This window comes from Colossoma macropomum, unplaced genomic scaffold, assembly GCF_904425465.1.
Source record: "Colossoma macropomum unplaced genomic scaffold, Colossoma_macropomum, whole genome shotgun sequence".
Lineage (NCBI taxonomy): Eukaryota > Metazoa > Chordata > Actinopteri > Characiformes > Serrasalmidae > Colossoma > Colossoma macropomum.
The window spans coordinates 11273260-11291726 of NW_023494784.1; the positions used below are offsets into that span (position 1 = coordinate 11273260).

At 36.9% G+C, this 18467-nt stretch overlaps 1 protein-coding gene across 1 annotated transcript in view; it reads right to left on the reverse strand.

The window, feature by feature from the left end:
- The window catches only part of LOC118796652 (receptor tyrosine-protein kinase erbB-4-like), a 600895-nt gene that overhangs the window by 20857 nt on the left and 561571 nt on the right, over positions 1 to 18467 (reverse strand). The window contains exons 21-25 of the mRNA XM_036568052.1: positions 14568 to 14723; positions 9238 to 9313; positions 8106 to 8252; positions 2090 to 2187; positions 277 to 447 (exon numbers count right to left, since the gene is read on the reverse strand). Of these exons, the coding sequence (XP_036423945.1) occupies positions 277 to 447; positions 2090 to 2187; positions 8106 to 8252; positions 9238 to 9313; positions 14568 to 14723 (648 nt within the window). The remainder of the gene's footprint in view (positions 1 to 276; positions 448 to 2089; positions 2188 to 8105; positions 8253 to 9237; positions 9314 to 14567; positions 14724 to 18467) is intronic.

Below are 18467 nucleotides of genomic sequence, written 5' to 3' on the forward strand. Positions count from 1 at the left end.
AGTAACAGAGAATAACCTCACCACTGCATCCAGTTACAATGCAAAGTTCGAATAAACCATAAAATAATAATAATTAATAATATATATATATATATATATATATATATATATATATATATATATATATATATTTCTAATTAGAGAATCAGTAACTAAATAGTAACTAATGCTTAATGGGCACTTTATTTTGTATGTAAAATAACAGAAAGATGACCAGTAATTCCAGACTTGTGAACAGTACAGTGTGTTTGCGGCTAATTGAGTTTTCCGTCTCACCCGGTTGGAGTCGACCCGTGAGCGGGTGGTGTACGTTAGTGGAGGGATGTTGAAGGCGTGAGGAACCAGGTACTCCTCCGCATCCATCAGGTCCTCCAGCTCCTCCTCATCCAGCAAACTCTGGAAAAACTTACTGTCATTGGGACTGGGCAGCTTCATCCGGTCATCACCCTGAGGAACACATGAACATCATTATTACCTTGTATTTACCGCAGTTTCTCTTATCCAGAGCAACTTTAAATGGAAGTTAATGCAATGAGATTTTAATCCACATACATTTGGACCATTTTTCTGTTGGCCCATTCATCATGACATTTTCCCACAATGTAAATCACAAAAATGACAAAAATGAAGATATAAAGTTTTGTTTCAGCAGCGGCAACAGATTCTTAGCATTAAGGCTATAGTACAAAAATTGCTGTATGACTTAACAACAGTGCTTATAGTAGAATAATTTTCCAAAGATTCTTTAAAAAAATATGCACACAGCAGGTTCTCCACCATCAAAATTAGACACAATAAATTAATAAATAATTATGCAGTGGAGAATTTGTGGAGGCAACTGTAGCATAATTGGGATGATACAAATAAATGAACACAATAACACTTTCTATAAATATCATGTCTATAAGAACCTATGAACACATTCATTACACATTATAATGCATTAATAAGGCATTATACACACAGCTATAAGTGTTTATAAAAATGCATTACACTTTATAGCCATGCTTATTATGCATTATGAATTAACATCATGCTTTATAAGTAGTGTTTATAACACACTATAAGAGCTTGTATTTCTCCGCTTTAAGAAAAGTGAGGCGTACTGTACTAAAGCCTCCTCCAGTGTTAAGGGTGAGGCTTCAAGTTGAAGTATTTACTGAAGGATTTACTGAAACAGTGCAACAGACAAAGTAAAGCACATTACAGGCTTCCAATATCAGATTTTAAACTACTGCTGCTATCTATACTGTTTAGTCCAGTGTGGGAAAGTAAATGTACACCATCGTTAGCTTGGCAGAAATGAGCATTACTGTAGTGATGATAATTGGACAAACAAAGGCTACTAACACAGTGAAGGTTTCTAGAGGTTCATGTTAGAACCAGTGAGGGAGCGAATTACAATGACAGCACTCTACTAGTTTGCCTCTCACTCTCCATGCCTTCAATCCATACTATTTATGTATTTACTTATTTATTTACACTAATAATTTTCTCAAGTTATCTGTTTTTGGCACTTCATTATCCTAATTTAATTTTCCTAATTTTAATTTAATGACTATTTTTTCTTGTTTAAAATTTGTTTTATGTTTTAATTTCTATTCTCTTTTACATTATTGTTTAAATTATAACTTGAATTATCTTTGTATTTTATTCACTGTAAAGCACTTTGACCGCAATGTATGGAAGGCACTGTATAAATAAACATGGCTTGCCTCGAGATTTGATCTCCACTTTTAAAATATGATGAATTCTGGATCATTTTATTCATTCCAATGTTCTATGTTCTACAGCCTTCTGAATTCTCTGTATCATTCAGGACACATCTAACATGTCTTCATTTTTATTTATAGCTTCCTAGTGTCATCAAAATGACAAAAAAGCTGTGAGGTTAAACAGGACAAGCACATAAGAATCTATTTACAAATTTATCTGCAACCAAATTGGTTTTATATTAGTGATTCCAAAATTTCGAATGGCAGTCCATGTGGAAGTGTTCTGACAATAAACTTGACTTAAATCTCCTTCAGCCTCCTCTTCCTCATCACTCTCTTCACTGCATTAGTTTCAGTATGAGCTGGTTTGTTACCTGGATGACCAGGTAGCGCTGCGGGTCTCGGGCCATCCTGCAGAACTCGGCAGCCAGCTCCTTAAACTTGGGTCTGCTGTCCGCATCGATCATCCAACCTGCAGAGATCATCCAACACAGAGCAGAACGTTCTGTTAGAAAACAACAGCAACAGACCCTCTGAACTCAGACTGTAAAATACAGAAAAGGGCAGAGGCCGACTGGACGCTTGTGAAGAATATTGGATTTTGTTCATTCAACAGTAACACCTGGACTGTTACTTTACACTTTAAACACATCATTTATTTGACTAAAATCAGTCTGTTACCAGGTGAAATGCAGTTTCTGGCCAGACTGTTTTAGTAAAGGGGTTATACTCCCTGTCAGCTGAATGCTGGTAGATTTTATGCTACAAAAATATCTGTATTAATGGATATACTGAAGTAAAATACAACAGCAAACAACAACAAACACTGAACTGTAGCACTTTTGGGTTGTAGCATTAAAGTCTATAGAATTATGTTCTTCTTCAATCTTCTTTAAGAGGTTTTTCCAAATACGTATGTGAAAGAAGCATTTACTTTTTTTGTTCATTCAAAATTAGATGTTGCATTTTTTGTGTTAATTATGCTTTCATGACCTTATTCTGTCAATCACTGTATCAAAAATATACTACATCATCATGGAAAAGCAACAATACACATAGTATTGTGGATTTCACACAGTGTCTGTAAAACACTGTTACATTTTCTTGTAACACTTTTTATGAAACGTATTCAAAAATAGTTATAAATGTACTAATAACTCCTTGTAATTTGGTAACAATGCTTTATAAGCATACTTAAAAACTCATCTAAAGCACGTGATAATGGCATTTTATGTTTCTGTATTCATGTTTATAATGTTTTTTTAACTGTTAATATATATTATATGTTATTCAGAATTATGCATGGGTCATTTAAAAGAATCGACACTGACACTTGTGTTACTACATGGTTTATAAGTTACCATATAATCAATCATAGTTCATTATTATAGCCTTATAAAGCATTATTAGACTTTATAAATATGCTTACAAGGCATTATGACTGTCACAAACTCACTCCCACAAGGGTATGGGAGGTTATGAACTTATTATTGTAGCTAACTAGTCACACTGAATAATAACCTACTTGTGTTTCTGCAAAGCCTCCCACTGACTCTGAAAACCCTGGATGCCTTTTGCTGAAGGATAATGGGTATTGTAGTAGGTTTGCATACATGGTTAATGCACACAGCACATATCACCACAATAACCAAGTTAGAAAAAGTTATAAGCACATTTATAATGGTTTATGAATATGGGCTTCATAGAAAGTGTTCCTCATTTTTATTCTCACTTTTTCTCACAATTTTGTTATATTTTTGGCTTTTTTACTATTTTAGTAGTCAACAGCTCCAAATTTAGTTTATCCTTTAGTTTCTGTGTTCAGTATCAGAGGACAAACACTGCCAAAAGCTTTGTGTGCTATACGGATGCCTAACTCGTCCCGACAGGCTCAAGCTGCCACCAGTCCTGCAGTGACACATGAATTTTGTACACTTTCACTGTGGAACTGAGGAGAGCCAAACAGTGATTGGTTGTTCTCATGATGTGTGGAAAAAGGAAGGTAATTAATCCTGCCTCATCACAATTCTCTGCTTATTCGATGCACTAAAGGAAAGCGCTTAGGCCGCAATTGAAACAGGGCTGCCTTCTGCGAATGAGGCGGTTGTACCTGTTCACAATGTCAATGAAAATAGAGGCCAAAACCCAAACCACTATAGCATTTGCCATACTATTTGCTGTACTATTAAAATTTTATAACATAATTAATTACATACTGAGTTACATAATTGCAGTTACAGTCACATTTGATTTACACTTTGTATCAATGTTCTCTGTTTGACTGATTTTACAGTAACTTTTTATCAAATTCAAATCAAAGTGAAATTTTCTTTTCTATTCACAAATGCAAACTTGATATGAGTTGAAGGTTTATAACGTGCACTCAATGATCTATGAGTAAGCAATAATCAATATACATATACACCCTGCTTTTGTTATCACCAACAAAAACAGCGACTTCTACGGGCTGAAATAACAGAACTCATAATTTAAGATGATTTATAATGCATTCTAACAAATTTTGGTATCAGCAAGACTTAATGAATGGATATCTGGTTAACTGCAGGTAAGGAAAAAATAACAAAGAAATTAGGCGTTAGGCGTTAGCTTTGGTGTTAAGAGGCTTAAAAATCCCGTAGCCCAATAATTCAGCATCAGTAGTAAAATACATAATATATATATAATATAATAATAATAATATTATATAATAATATAATAACAATAGTAACAACAACAACAACAACAATAATAATAATAATAATGATGATGATGATGATGATGATGATGATAATAATAATAATAATAATAATAATAATAATAACAATCATAATTAGTATTTATATAGCACTTTTCATGCTGGTGGCAGCTCAAAATGCTTTACAGACAGGAGATAAAGCTTAACAGTAATCCCACAAATTATAAGTATTCATTTAAAATCATATAAGAAACGACACTGATCAAATTAGAAGATAAACACCACGAGATGTAGAGTTTTAATTAAACACTAAGTTAAAGAGATGCGTTTTTCGATGTTTATTAAAAGTGAGCACTGAGCTTGACTGTCTAATAAAAAGTGAACTGAGCTCCACAGTTTAGAAGCAGAATAACTGAATGAGTCTCTCCATGTTTTCTGTATTTCACTGAAGGTGTTTACAGAAGCTCAGTATCTGCAGATCTAAGATTACATGCTGGAACATAAACAGATAGACACACTGTGATGTAAGCGGTGCTTTAAGGTAATTTTTCATTTAAAAAAAGCCGAAGAAAATCATAGTTTCACAGAGGCTGCCTCTTCAGATGAGCTAAAGCTACAGCTAACTGGTACAATACTGAATGTTGATGCAGACTTATTAAATATGCACGAGGTCTTGTCTCATCGGTGGATGATGTGCCAACACATTTCCATTGTTTCTGGACCTAACATCAGCTAGAGTAGTTAACCTAGTTGAAAGTAAGGCTGCTCTACATCTGCCTTCCCAGTCACGTCCTTGACAACGCATCCCTGGCAATGTGCTCAATCTCAAGCACTCATGTTTCAGAAGTGACACAGAGTAATAAATGTACTTACTCACAAATATAACCAACACTAACATTTTACAGTCCTGTGAAAACATAAATATGTAATTTCATCATCTGTATATGTTCTCCATCTTCTTGTAAAGAAAGATAACGAATACCCGAATACTGATTTCAGTATTTAAACACTGGCATTTCGAATGGTTAACCATGCACTCCAGTTCCCGTGCACATCCCTGGACTTAATATGTGTAATAATCCACATATAGGCTGGGTGGGAGAGAAACACTGACACTAAACACTTTTGCTTTTGGTTCTTCAAAAATTAATACAAAGATAAAGGAAAGTATTCAAGGCAGACAGTGGAGATCAGTGGAATATCAAAGAGAAGATCTGAGAGGGACTTAATACATAGAATAACAATGGATACAGAAAATGGTCACTATGAACTAACAGTTAGCCGGGTATCCTCAGGGCCTTTATTGAATAGAATCATCAGGCTTGTTGTATGTATACTCTGTGAGTTGTGTAGTAATACTCTTATTTCATTATTAACCTCTGGTTGGAAACAAAAGGGCTAAAAAAAATGGAAAACTGGGCAATCAGGATTTTTATTCCTGTGGTATCTAGGTAGATACAGCCAAGCAAGCTTTCCCATTGGTCAGGACTTCAGGAGCGGGACTTAAGGCCTTACACATTAGATTAACTACCAACATAATTATGAACTAAGAGTGGAATCAACCAATCACACTTTGATTTACAGTGAATGGAGCTACACTGTAAAAATCAGACAACTTAAAATAGTAACCTAGTTGAATTTAAATGTTCAAATAATATGTTAGCAAATGTAAAACAGACTATTCTTCTGTTAACTTATCATTTAACATTCAATGAACTAAATATTAAGTTGACCAGGTTACTTACATTTCTAAATTAATAAACTGCATCATTTTTACAGTGCAATTTCACTCTAGGTCCTAGATACTCCACTGACCGTGAACGTGGGCTGTAGGTGGGTCGTTTTTTTCATTTTTTAAAGAGTTTTGACATTTATGGCCCAAACTGAAGACCTGGCTCTACAGGTCATGGTTCGCCTCTGCTGCAGGTCATGGAGTAAGTGAGAAAATACTGAATTAAAATGAACTAATGCTGTTAAATATTATCACTTCTGAAAATTGACCAGTGAGATTTTATGCAGTTTTTATGCTTCTCTTTACGACAGGCTGAGACGTGAGAGCTATAAACGGCCGTGGTGACCTCAGGAGCCTGTGGGATGTGTGTGTCTGTGTGTGTGTCTGTGTGTGTGTGTGTGTGTGTATGAGCAGTACAGGGCTGCTGTGCACTGGAACATGGCATGAGGTGAGTTTGTGGGCCAGCCGCTGTCAGTCACATGCAAACACATGAAAGTACTGAAGGCTTGTTTTTCCTGGAGGAACATGGCTGTCAGCGGCTACTCGCAGCACTACAGAGAGAGAATGACCTCAGTGCCCCAGTGCCACTCACACCAGCTCAGCACTACCGCTCCACTAGAGGAAAGACCCTGCATTTATCAGTGCTGTGGGGGGACACGTGTGCTACTGGTGTCCTAAGAACATACTACACTGAAGTGGTGATCTTGAAAGAAGCTCAGTGGCTTTACTTTATTAGAGACCCCACCTTGGTGGTGATGGTGGTCATCCTCCTTCCCTTCATCAGTGGTCAGTTTCTGACAACAGAGCTGCACTTGGCTGGATTTTCTTGGGTGGCGGACCACTCTCAACTACAGGTCAGCTGTCTGCTGCCGGGACGAAACCTCGTATCTCCATTTTTGTTTTGTTTTTCAGTTTTTGACATAATGTGAAAATGCCTGTTGCTCTTTACTTTATGTGTAAATTTCATGATGAATTGGCTAAAAGAAATGGACAAAACATACTTGTAAAAAAGTCTGGTTCCATTGACTTGTATTAAAAGTAAAGTATGTTTTTTCCTTCTCCTGTAAAGTTACCATTTACAAGGTTTTGTTCCAACAACAGCGATATATTTATTTATGAATTTATAAAATCAACAAAACACGTCATTTGACCAGGGGCGCCCAGACTTTTGCATATGACTGTATTTCTGCACACAGCACATCTTGAAAAAAAAAACAAAAAAACATATATAATATATAATGTCATAAAATGTGTTAAAACAGGTCTCACAGGTAAGTGTGCTGTTATATAACACTTCACTTTTTAGTAAAACTGAGTCTGTGATTATCCGTCTCCGTTAGTGAGTGAGAGTGAGTTCAGGTCAGGCTCAGGTTTTATATTTAGCAGTATGGTTCTGATCAGGCCTGTGCAGACGTCCACTCCCAGCCTAGCAGTGACACTGAGGTGTGTAAAAACTCTAACAACACCGCTGCACTCATACCAGCACCACACAGACCACCATGTCAGCACCAGAATGGACCGCCACCCACATAATATCTTGTCAACAATGATCCTGTCAGAAACTGACCAGTGATGAATGGGGTAGATGGGGGCTGATTAATTGTGCAGCAACAGATGGACTACTACTCTATAACTCACATTCACACCTAGGGGCAATTTAGTGTGTCCAACTTGCCCGATTGCATGTCTTTGGACTGTGGGAGGAATCCCATACAGACATGGGGAGAACATACTAACTCCACACAGAGAGGACCCTGGGCGCCCAGTCGGGAATCGAACCCAGGCCCTTCTTGCTGTGAGGCGACAGCGCTACCCACTATTATTAATTATTATTCATTATTATTAAACATTCATAATTCATTAATTCTATTCTCTAGGTCTCTTGGTCAACAATGCACTTTTGAAAGTTGCTCTGAATAAGAGCATCTGCTAAATGCCATAAAGAGAGAGAGAAAGATCGTACATTTGACCATGACCATGTAGACGTCAATGGTGCAGATGGGCGGCTGGGGCAGTCTCTCTCCTTTCTCCAGGAGGTCAGGAATCTCTCGTGTTGGAATCCCATCATATGGCTTCCCCCCGAACGTCATCAGCTCCCAGATAGTCACACCTGAAAGATGAAGAATAATCATTAAAACTGCACATCGCCATATAACAGACCACAAGGCTTCTTCTGCATATCATCACCTTGTATCTCCATTTTTAACTTTTTTTTTTTTTCCACAGATTTTGAAGATGCCAGCTGCCCATCACAGTGGTTAAACATTTCATGAAGAACGGAGCAACGGAAATGCTCCACATTTATTTGAAATGAATCTTACTCCACTGACCTCCGTTCAAGGTTAAGAACATTGTTTATTTCTCCCGTTAAGTTACCATTTTTGAGACACAAGATGTTTTCATAAGGGTTAGACATTCTTTACTTTGATTGGGTTTTTCTGTCCAGAAATCAACCACTACACATTCAGAGCTGCTATTGCATAAATCGAGAGCTCCATTTCAAAATGCTGTATATATTTGTAACAATTTTGGCTATGAAGAGATTTAAAAAGACTAACAGTTGATATAAAATGCACTTTGTCAAAAAAGGGTTAACTGCAATATAGCAATGACATTTCTTGTATGTGTAAAGCCCAATCATGACAACCTATATCATAAAAAATAAGAAAAATCATGTGGTGTTTAATGCACTTTCACAATTTGTCTAATATTCTAAACACTAAATATACGTCATTATATAGTTATGTGAAGAATCATACTGACAGATGATTCTGTATCAAAAGGTTTCACTTCTAACTTTTTGCCATTTGTTTAGATATTAAAACTTGACCAAGGCATAGCAAAAATGTAAAAGATGATTTTTCTTTCACTTAAACAAATCATATTAATAATTTTTCTTTAAATTCAAATCATATCAGAAAATATTTTATTCTACTTACGAACACAAAAAAGGTTTCAGCTGGAAGTTTAGAACTTTTAACAAACACAAAAATAATTAAACCAAACTAAAGAAGACATATTTCTAGTTGTATATGTGTAGATATAAGGAGGGTTAAGGCTGTAAATTGTGACACTTCAACTAAAATTAATCTTACCGTAACTCCAGACATCACTCTGGTGGGTGAACTTCCTGTAGTGGATACACTCCAACGCCATCCACTTAATGGGCATCTGGAGAAAGAGGTCGTTTTCATGTTTGAGAAAATGATTAGGAATTCATGAGGCATTTATTCACACTGGATTAAATTCACTCGCTCCATAATTATTACTGTCAGACTGTAAAACTACACACACTGCAGATTCATACTGGATTAAAATCACTCCACAATTATTACTGTCAGACTGTAAAACTACACACACTGCAGATTCATACTGGATTAAAATCACTCCACAATTATTACTGTCAGACTGTAAAACTACACACACTGCAGATTCATACTGGATTAAAATCACTCCACAATTATTACTGTCAGACTGTAAAACTACACACACTGCAGATTCACACTGGATTAAAATCACTCCACAATTATTACTGATAGACTGTAAAACTACACACACTGCAGATTCATACTGGATTAAAATCACACCACAATTATTACCGTCAGACTGTAAAACTACACACACTGCAGATTCATACTGGATTAAAATCACTCCACAATTATTACCGTTAGAATGTAAAACTACACACACTGCAGATTCATACTGGACTAAAATCACTCCACAATTATTACTGATAGACTGTAAAACTACACACACTGCAGATTCATACTGGATTAAAATCATGACTCTCATCAATAACTACTGAAATTATGGAGCCTTTATTGAAGGCAAAACTAATCGAGCACTGAAAGGAGCTTTACACAACCACAACCACTTTGGTTGTGGTTGGTTTTAAATAGCTGTAATACACTGTCAGGCTTTTTCACTGTCACACAGGACATGAGCTACTTCAGGCAAAATAACACTTCTTGGAGTCTTGGATGTTCACTGTTCTCTTAATCAAACCTGTTCCCCAAACTCCAACACACTGCCAAACACAGCTGTCAGAGTCAGGGATCCCTCTGAAAACAGCAAACAGGTTGGGCCGTCTGTGTCTCTGAGTAATGATCTTAGCTAAAACGGTAAAACAGTGTAAAGAGTCTCCCTCCGAGAACACAAACATGTCAAAATCAAAATTACAGACAGTTAGAGCTAAATGGAAACGTTTGACTTCACCAGTCGGCTCTATTGATTTCTGCACGGGAGAGTGAGGAGGTGACTGGCTCTCTTTTACCAGAGCAGCTCGGATGAGCCACAGGCCAAAGAGAAAGTCCGGCCAACTTGAGGCAGGGGAAACAGTGAAGCACTGGCAATAAAGATGGACACTTAATAATTTTTACTATTTTACTAATTTACAATATATTTACACGAACATTTTTTGAATATCTCAACTACAAATGTATTATATAACTGTATTATTATTATGAATAAAGAATGAAAACAATGCAAATTGAATATTTATTGAATTTACTGTGTGTAGATAGCATAAGAGGTGATATTTGAGAGTTTGAAATGAAGTACCGCTGCAAAAGTCTTATTAATTATTATTTAATCATCATCATCATCATCGTTAACCGCTTAGTCCAGATAGGGTCGCGGTATATTATTTAATTTCGCGGTATATTATTTAATTTCCACTCAAAACTGCCATTAAGCAGGAAATATTAATTTTTCAGCAGAAAACATAATATTAAAAAAATATGTCATCATCTACACACAATTCAACATTCTTCAGTATTTAGTGTGTCCACCTTTCTACTTTCTGCTTCTCATAATCCCAAACACATTCAGTGATGTTAAGGTCTGGACTCTGGGGTGGTCAGCCCATTGTTCAGCTTCTTTGTTTGATGTGTCCGTCTCCTTTTCTCAGTGAGGTTCTTCCTTTCAGACCCACAGCGCTGAGTCGTCTTCTCACAGTGGAAGGATGGACAGAAACACCTGAAGCAGCTTGATTTTCTCCTCTCTCTCACAGATGAAAGCTTTAATGAGCTTATAAATTTCTTCTTCAGCCATTTTTGATGCACATGAGAAAGAAATGTGCGAGGCAAGGTGAGTTTGGGTAACTGCTTATACAAGTGTTCGGCTGGCTTTACACAGCGAAACTTTAATTAACCTTAGCTGCTTCAAACTTAAATGAAAATAAATTGCACTTGAATTGCTTAATGTAAAGTGTTACACAACTCACGTCTCAACTTTGCGGAAGAAGCTGCATGAAACAGCCAGTCTAAAAGCTGACAATGTGTTAAATGATCATACTAAACGATGTCATTTCAAACGATTGATTTCACCAGTTCAGTGGATAAGAAAATAAAACAGAAGATGGCTGGGTGGTTTAAAATGAGATCCTCCTGATTAGTGGTTGCTTGTGCCAACATTTACACCGATCAGGCATAACATTATGACCACCTCCTTGTTTCTACACTCATTGTCCATTTTATCAGCTTCACTTACTATATAGGTGCACTTTGTAGTTCTGCTGGAGTTTTTAAACACCTCAGTGTCACTGCTGGACTGAGAATGGTCCACCAACCAAAAATATCCAGCCAACAGCGTCCTGTGGGCAGCGTCCTGTGACCACTGACGAAGGACTAGAGGATGACCAACACAAACTGTGCAGGAGCAGATGAGCTATCGTCTCTGACTTTACATCTATAAGGTGGACTGACAATGTAGGAGTGTCTAATAGAGTGGACAGTGAGTGGACACAGTGTTTAAAAACTCCAGCAGCACTGCTGTGTCTGATCCACTCAGACCAGCACAACACACACTAACACACCACCACCATGTCAGTGTTACTGCAGTGCTGAGAATGATCCACCACCCAAATAGTACCTGCTCTGTGAGGGTCCATGGGGGTCCTGACTACTGAAGAACAGGGTAAAAGGGGGCTAACAAAGTATGCAGAGAAACAGATGGACTACAGTCTGTAACTGTAGAACTACAAAGTGCACCTATATAGTAAGTGGAGCTGATAAAATGGACAATGAGCGTAGAAACAAGGAGGTGGTCATAATGTTATGCCTGATTGGTGTATTCTTATTTGTTAGCCTGCTGTTTTCATGATCTACTAGATTGCTAGAATTCATTTTCTTTCCCTAATTATACACAGAGCTCTGATTCCTTTAGAATTCAAATAAAAAAATAAAATAAAATAAAAAAGAGGAATAATTCCTCTCAATGAACCTGCAGTGCTTGAGACATCATGTACAACTGCAATGGCTACTCAAACATTCCCTTTTAAATGCTTAACATGCATAAAACAGAATCAATAATGGAATGTATAGTAAAGAACCTTAGCTAGATACACAAAAGCAATATAGAGGCAGAAAAGAATGGCAGTGACAACTGGAAAAATTATATGACGACCATAAAAATGTGGCCAATAAGTAAATTACATCACACGTATGACTTTATAGTGAGAATGATAGTGTATCAAAAATACCAGCTGCTATTTTGCCCAAATAGTGGACTAATCAAAAGTGCTGTGCAACTTTGACTGTTTTTAATTGCTTAGTGTAACTGTCAAAACAAGTTGCAAGAAAATTTCACCATGTAAAGTTAGACTTAGTGTCTCTTTGAAGGGGAACCTAATGTCCCTGAGTCCTTTGGGAACAGCTGGTTGCTTTTAAGACTGGAAGGATGGAAGAATGAAAGTGGCAGGAGGTGCACAAAAGTAAAGAAACCAAATACTGATAGATACGGAGGCTTAGGGGGGTTACTTTAAACGTACACTCCAGTACAGATCACTGATTACCTGTTAAAAGACATAATATGTAACCTAAGCCAAATGATTATTATACTAATGTAATATAATTTGATTAGTTTTGTTGTGTTTTTAAAGTCATATAATTAAATAAAGGCAGAGTAATATAATTTCAACAGGGTGCCTTTAACTTCATAAGGGGCAAACAGGAAAACTGTGCTGTTTAATGGAGCAAAGTGATGTAGTTGGTTAAATAGTTTGTGCTTTATGCCAACGTCAAAAGGTCAATCTGGTAAACATCTTCCTTTGAACAACATTAATGCCTTTTAAAATATTTAGGACATGATTTCTGTGGTGATTCTAAAAACTGTGACAGCCCATCATTTGTGTTGTACCTGCTAAAAGGTCTATATTAGCTCATACGGCTTCATACTGATGTGTTGTGTGATGTAATTTATAGACGCTCCCTCAGCTCTTAGTCCAGTTTTGGCAGCCCACAGAAATCGTGTCCTAATCATTTTAAATGACCTTAATTTTACATTAAAAATTAAGCAGGAACTGACTGCTTTTGTTACCAATAATGACGGCCTCTTTACAAGTTTCATTATTATTCTGTTCCATGTTATTATTCTGAGTTAATGTTAATGTCAGTCAATTTATAGCTGTAAAATTTTGTGCAGCAACAAACAGGAATAAAAAGAGGACCTTCCAGATCAGTTTGCTGCAGATCTCAGCCAATAAAAATAAAATACTTGCTAAAAGTTCTTGATTGGCCAGATAAAAGACCTTGAGCTGCTGCTTGTTAGGGGTCTTTTTCTTCAGGTTTTTCTGCTGCTGGCAGCTCCAACCTCTTCTCAAAATGAAAAACTCTTCAAATCTACACGACTCATATGATATATTTATCATTCAGAATGGCGTATTTTGACGAAAGGCAGCTATTTTTTGCTATAATCATGCTGGTAATAACCTGTAACTTAATCATCTGTAGCTGTTACCTTGATTATGTATCACCATTAAATGTATTCTGTTACTACCCAACCAGTAGATTTGAGATTTTACCGAGTGTTGAAGGCTTTTAAGTCATTTTCTATTATATATATATATATATATATATATATATATATGTTGCCTGCTTATGTTTACCCGCTCTGAAAAATGAATAACTTCTATTTAATGACTATTTTCACTGGAAATTAAATAAACAAAAGAGTGGTCTCTGACTTTTGCACACGATTATATATTCAAATAACCACATCCATTCTTTGCTGGTAAAAAGTGTGCAAGGATGTATTCTGGGAGTGTTGGGTGGGGGGAGAGAGAGAGAAAGACAGAGAGAGAGAGAGAGAGTAAAGTGGATTTGAGGGAAGTCGCAGAGTGAGGGAGTGAATATGGAGAGAAGAAGGAGCGTCTCGTGGGGCAGCTAATTTACAAGTTGATTATGTAGCGATCCCAGTAAATCCGGCAGTAAATTAACCTGTCATAGCAGCCGGTGTTCTAAAACCAAGAGACCATCAAGGGATGAATATTAAGTGCACCACATCTCTTGATTACTTCAAAACAATAACAGATTAACTTGTTTTTCCGTCAGAGAGTGCACCTGCTAACTCCCGGATCGTACTGGCGCCGGACTGGCAACCTGCGCACCAACTGCTGGGCAGCAATGGGGCTGAGAGAGTCACTGACCTTCCCTCCGTCTGCGTTGTACTCTTTCTCATCCCCGTCCAGCAGCCGCGCCAGGCCAAAGTCTGTGATCTTGATGTGGTTGGGAGACTTCACCAGGACGTTCCTGGCTGCCAGGTCCCTGTGTACCAGCCTCCGCTCTTCCAGATACATCATACCCTGTTAATGATAGAAACTCAGAGTCAGACGGCGCCAGAACTATAGCAAAGACAAACTGGAGTTTTAGAGAGTCATACTATAGTCTTTCCTCAACTGAAAGGCTGTTTTGTGTTGTTGTGTGTATATATATATATATATATATATATATTACTAGTTTTAAGTAGTTTTATCTCGTGAAAATACTATTCCATTGGCAGATTACTTGTTTCAAGCTTTATTTCTTGAAATAAGTAGAACTAAAATGGTCCGCCAATGGTCTACAGAAAATGACTTAAAAAGAAGAAAAAAATGTCTTGAAATAGGTTGAATAATTGTATTATATTCTTACAAAAATCTTATAATAAAAGATACATACATATTGACTACATTTACAATGTTTTAACTTGCTAACATAATTTTTTGCAGTATGGTTCCAAACCCAGTCCCGAAGGCCCCCCGAGATGGTCCACAGTTTTGCTCCAACCCATCTCACAACACATGAATGAAGGAAAAATATAGACCCTCTGAGGGGCCCTGAGAACTAATAATCACTAAATTAAGGCATAAGAAGCTAGTGGTCCTAAACCTGATGCTAGTCCTAACCATAACATTTTGTAACTCTAAGTTACTACAAGAATTCAATAACTGTACAGTGAATAATTATACATTTATAAACTGTATGAACGCTATTGGCCCTAAAGTGCAAAGCTTCCCCCAACTGGATCTCATGAAAAAGCTGTTGATTCCAGAGAGTAAGCTCAATTTCTGTTGGATTTTATGTGAACAAAGTTTAAAAAAAGCTAAAGGCTCTAATCTAGCCTTTATAGATTAGAGTTTTGTCAGCCTGATCTGATGAAAGAAAAGACTGTATTCTAAAGAACAAGCTTCAATCCTGTCGTATTTTTGCATTTTTTTACTTTTTATACAAGCTTGCTGTGAAGCTGCAGGTGCAGAAGATTTTTCCTGCTTGAACACACCTGCCTCAACTCATGCTTGACAACTGTTAATGTTGAGTTGAATCATATTATTAACTCAGGGAAATCCTGCCTTTCAATACTGGAGATAATACATGCTTGTACAACAGACATGATGTCGTATGATAGCAGGATCAAGCAACATCATCCTCAACGTCATCATCACGAACACTGTCAACATCAACAACAAATAGTATCATCGAAAGCATCACCACCCCGACCATCTTTATCAATGTAATCAACATCGCCACTGATATCAGCATCAACAATGCAATCATCAGCACCATCAACATCATCAATACCATTATCATCATCATCAGTGTAATCAAGATCACTACTGATATCATCACCATCAACAATGCAATCATCAGCACTACCAATATCATCAACAATCATTATCATCCTCATCACCGAAAATGTTATCACCACCACCATCATCATCATCATCATCATCATCATCATCAGTGTAATCAAGATCACTACTGATATCATCATCAACAATCATCAGCACTACCAACATCATCAATACCATCATCATCAACAATCATTATCATCCTCATCACCAAAAATGTTATCACCACCATCATCAGTGTAATCAAGATATCATCAACAGTGCAATCATCAGCATCACCACCATCATCAGTACCATCATCATCCACGATGTCATCATTAACAATCACTATCATCCTCATCACCAAAAACGTTATCACCACCATCATTATCATCATCGTCAGTGTAATCAAGATCACTACTGATATCATCATCAACAATGCAATCATCAGCACTACCAACATCATCTATACCATCATCCACAATGTCAACAATCATTATCATCCTCATCACCAAAAACGTTATCACCACCTTCATCATCATCATCAGTGTAATCAAAATCACTACTGATATCATCATCAACAATCATCAGCACCACCGACATTATCAATACCATTATCAATCAACATTACCATTGATATCATCAAACACTAGCACAATCAACATCATCAATACCATCAACATCAAGTGTCATCACTATCATCATCATCATCATTATCATTAACAATCATTATCATCCTCATCACCAAAACATTATCACTACCACCGCCATCATCATCATCATCATCATCAGTGTGATCAACATCACCATTAATATCATCATCAGCTTAAACCACATTCTCAACAATGCAATCATCAGCACTATTAATGTCACAATCAACAATCATTAAAATGATTAACATCATCAAAATCTATATTGCCACCAACTTCATTGTCATCATCATCACTATCATCATCTATATCTTCATAATTGCTATCACCATCATCGTTGTCATCATAAGCATGGTCATCATCATCATCATCATTATCATCATCATAATAATTTTCAGCAGCTACATCTTTCAATAGATACTCATCTTCATTACCACTAAAATAGTTCTGAGCTTCTGAGCTCTTTCATTCAGAGTTTTCAAATAATGAATATAAGATAAATAACAGTATGAGGAACAAATGTTTGCGAGAGGAAGAAATAAAGATCATTAGTAGGGAAATCACAGTGTCATTATGTTTCCTTTGGCACACGTTTCAGGGACATTTTATGGAGCAATTAAAAAAAGGGGGGAAAAGTAAAGCTGGAGTCATGCTATAATTAATCGAGATGGTTTTGTAGCGATAAAGGCCGAGCCTCTCTCTCTCACCCTGCCAGGCAATTCTCAGCCACGGCCGTGTTTCTGCGCGAGTGATGAAAACTCTCCACACATCGATTTTCCGGAGGAACAAACAATGCATGTAATTGATTTAAGTGTGATCTGCAGCGTGGAGGCCTTTTTTTGCCGGAGCATTCTTCTTTTGTGAGAAAACGGCCACTCCTTCGCTTCCTCTGCTGCAGCTTTCAAGTGCCCTTGAGCTGCAGGCCAGATGAAATTTAAATTGTAATGTGATTGGTGTAGAGGAAGGGACAGCTGTCTGAATGTACAAGCCCTTGAATCGGCATCTGAGAGAACACAACTCACAATAAGAACAATTTCAGGAGCTCTGAAGAACAAATTATGGACTTTTCTTGAGGTGAGCAGATCTGGGCCTATGAACAATGAGGCAAATTCTCATTTGATGGAAAATAAAACAGCAGGTATTTGAACGTAAGACAATGTTTACGTTGTCTTTTGTAGCAGATGTGTGTGTATGTAGTTTGGTTTAAAATACTCATTCTTGCTCAAATACCGTAAACATTGTTTTGAAAAATGATGATCGCTATTGATTCCAATGAGATGTGATGGACAGCAGATACCAATACATGGCAGTGCACCAAAATGACATATAAAATGGTTTAAATAATTTGCCGGAGCTAATATTTTGCTGGAATGGACTCTGATACACGCATGTATTAGCCAATAGGAGATGGTCTTGGGCGGGGCTTCAGTCAGTCATATTGAAGTTGAGCAAAACGGAGAAGAAACTTATCACTGCTGTCAATCCAACTCTAAAGACTTTTTAGCAATGGGGAACCTCAGGGCCGTCTGGGCCTTCAGAGAAGGACTTATGATTTCCGGAAACTAAAAAAAAACAAAGTCTGGAATTTTTCTTTATTTTAATTGAACAGAATTATCATGTATGTTGTATTTAATTCTATAAAAATATATGTAAGTCCTGTAATTCTCTTATTTCATGATTATGTTTTGGTCGCAAACCAAAGGGTTTAACTTTTGAAGCAGAAAACTGCTCAGTCAGGATTTTTTCTTCACATGGTACCCAGGTGGTTACATCCGAGAGAGCTCTCCCATTGATTAGGACTGAACTTGGT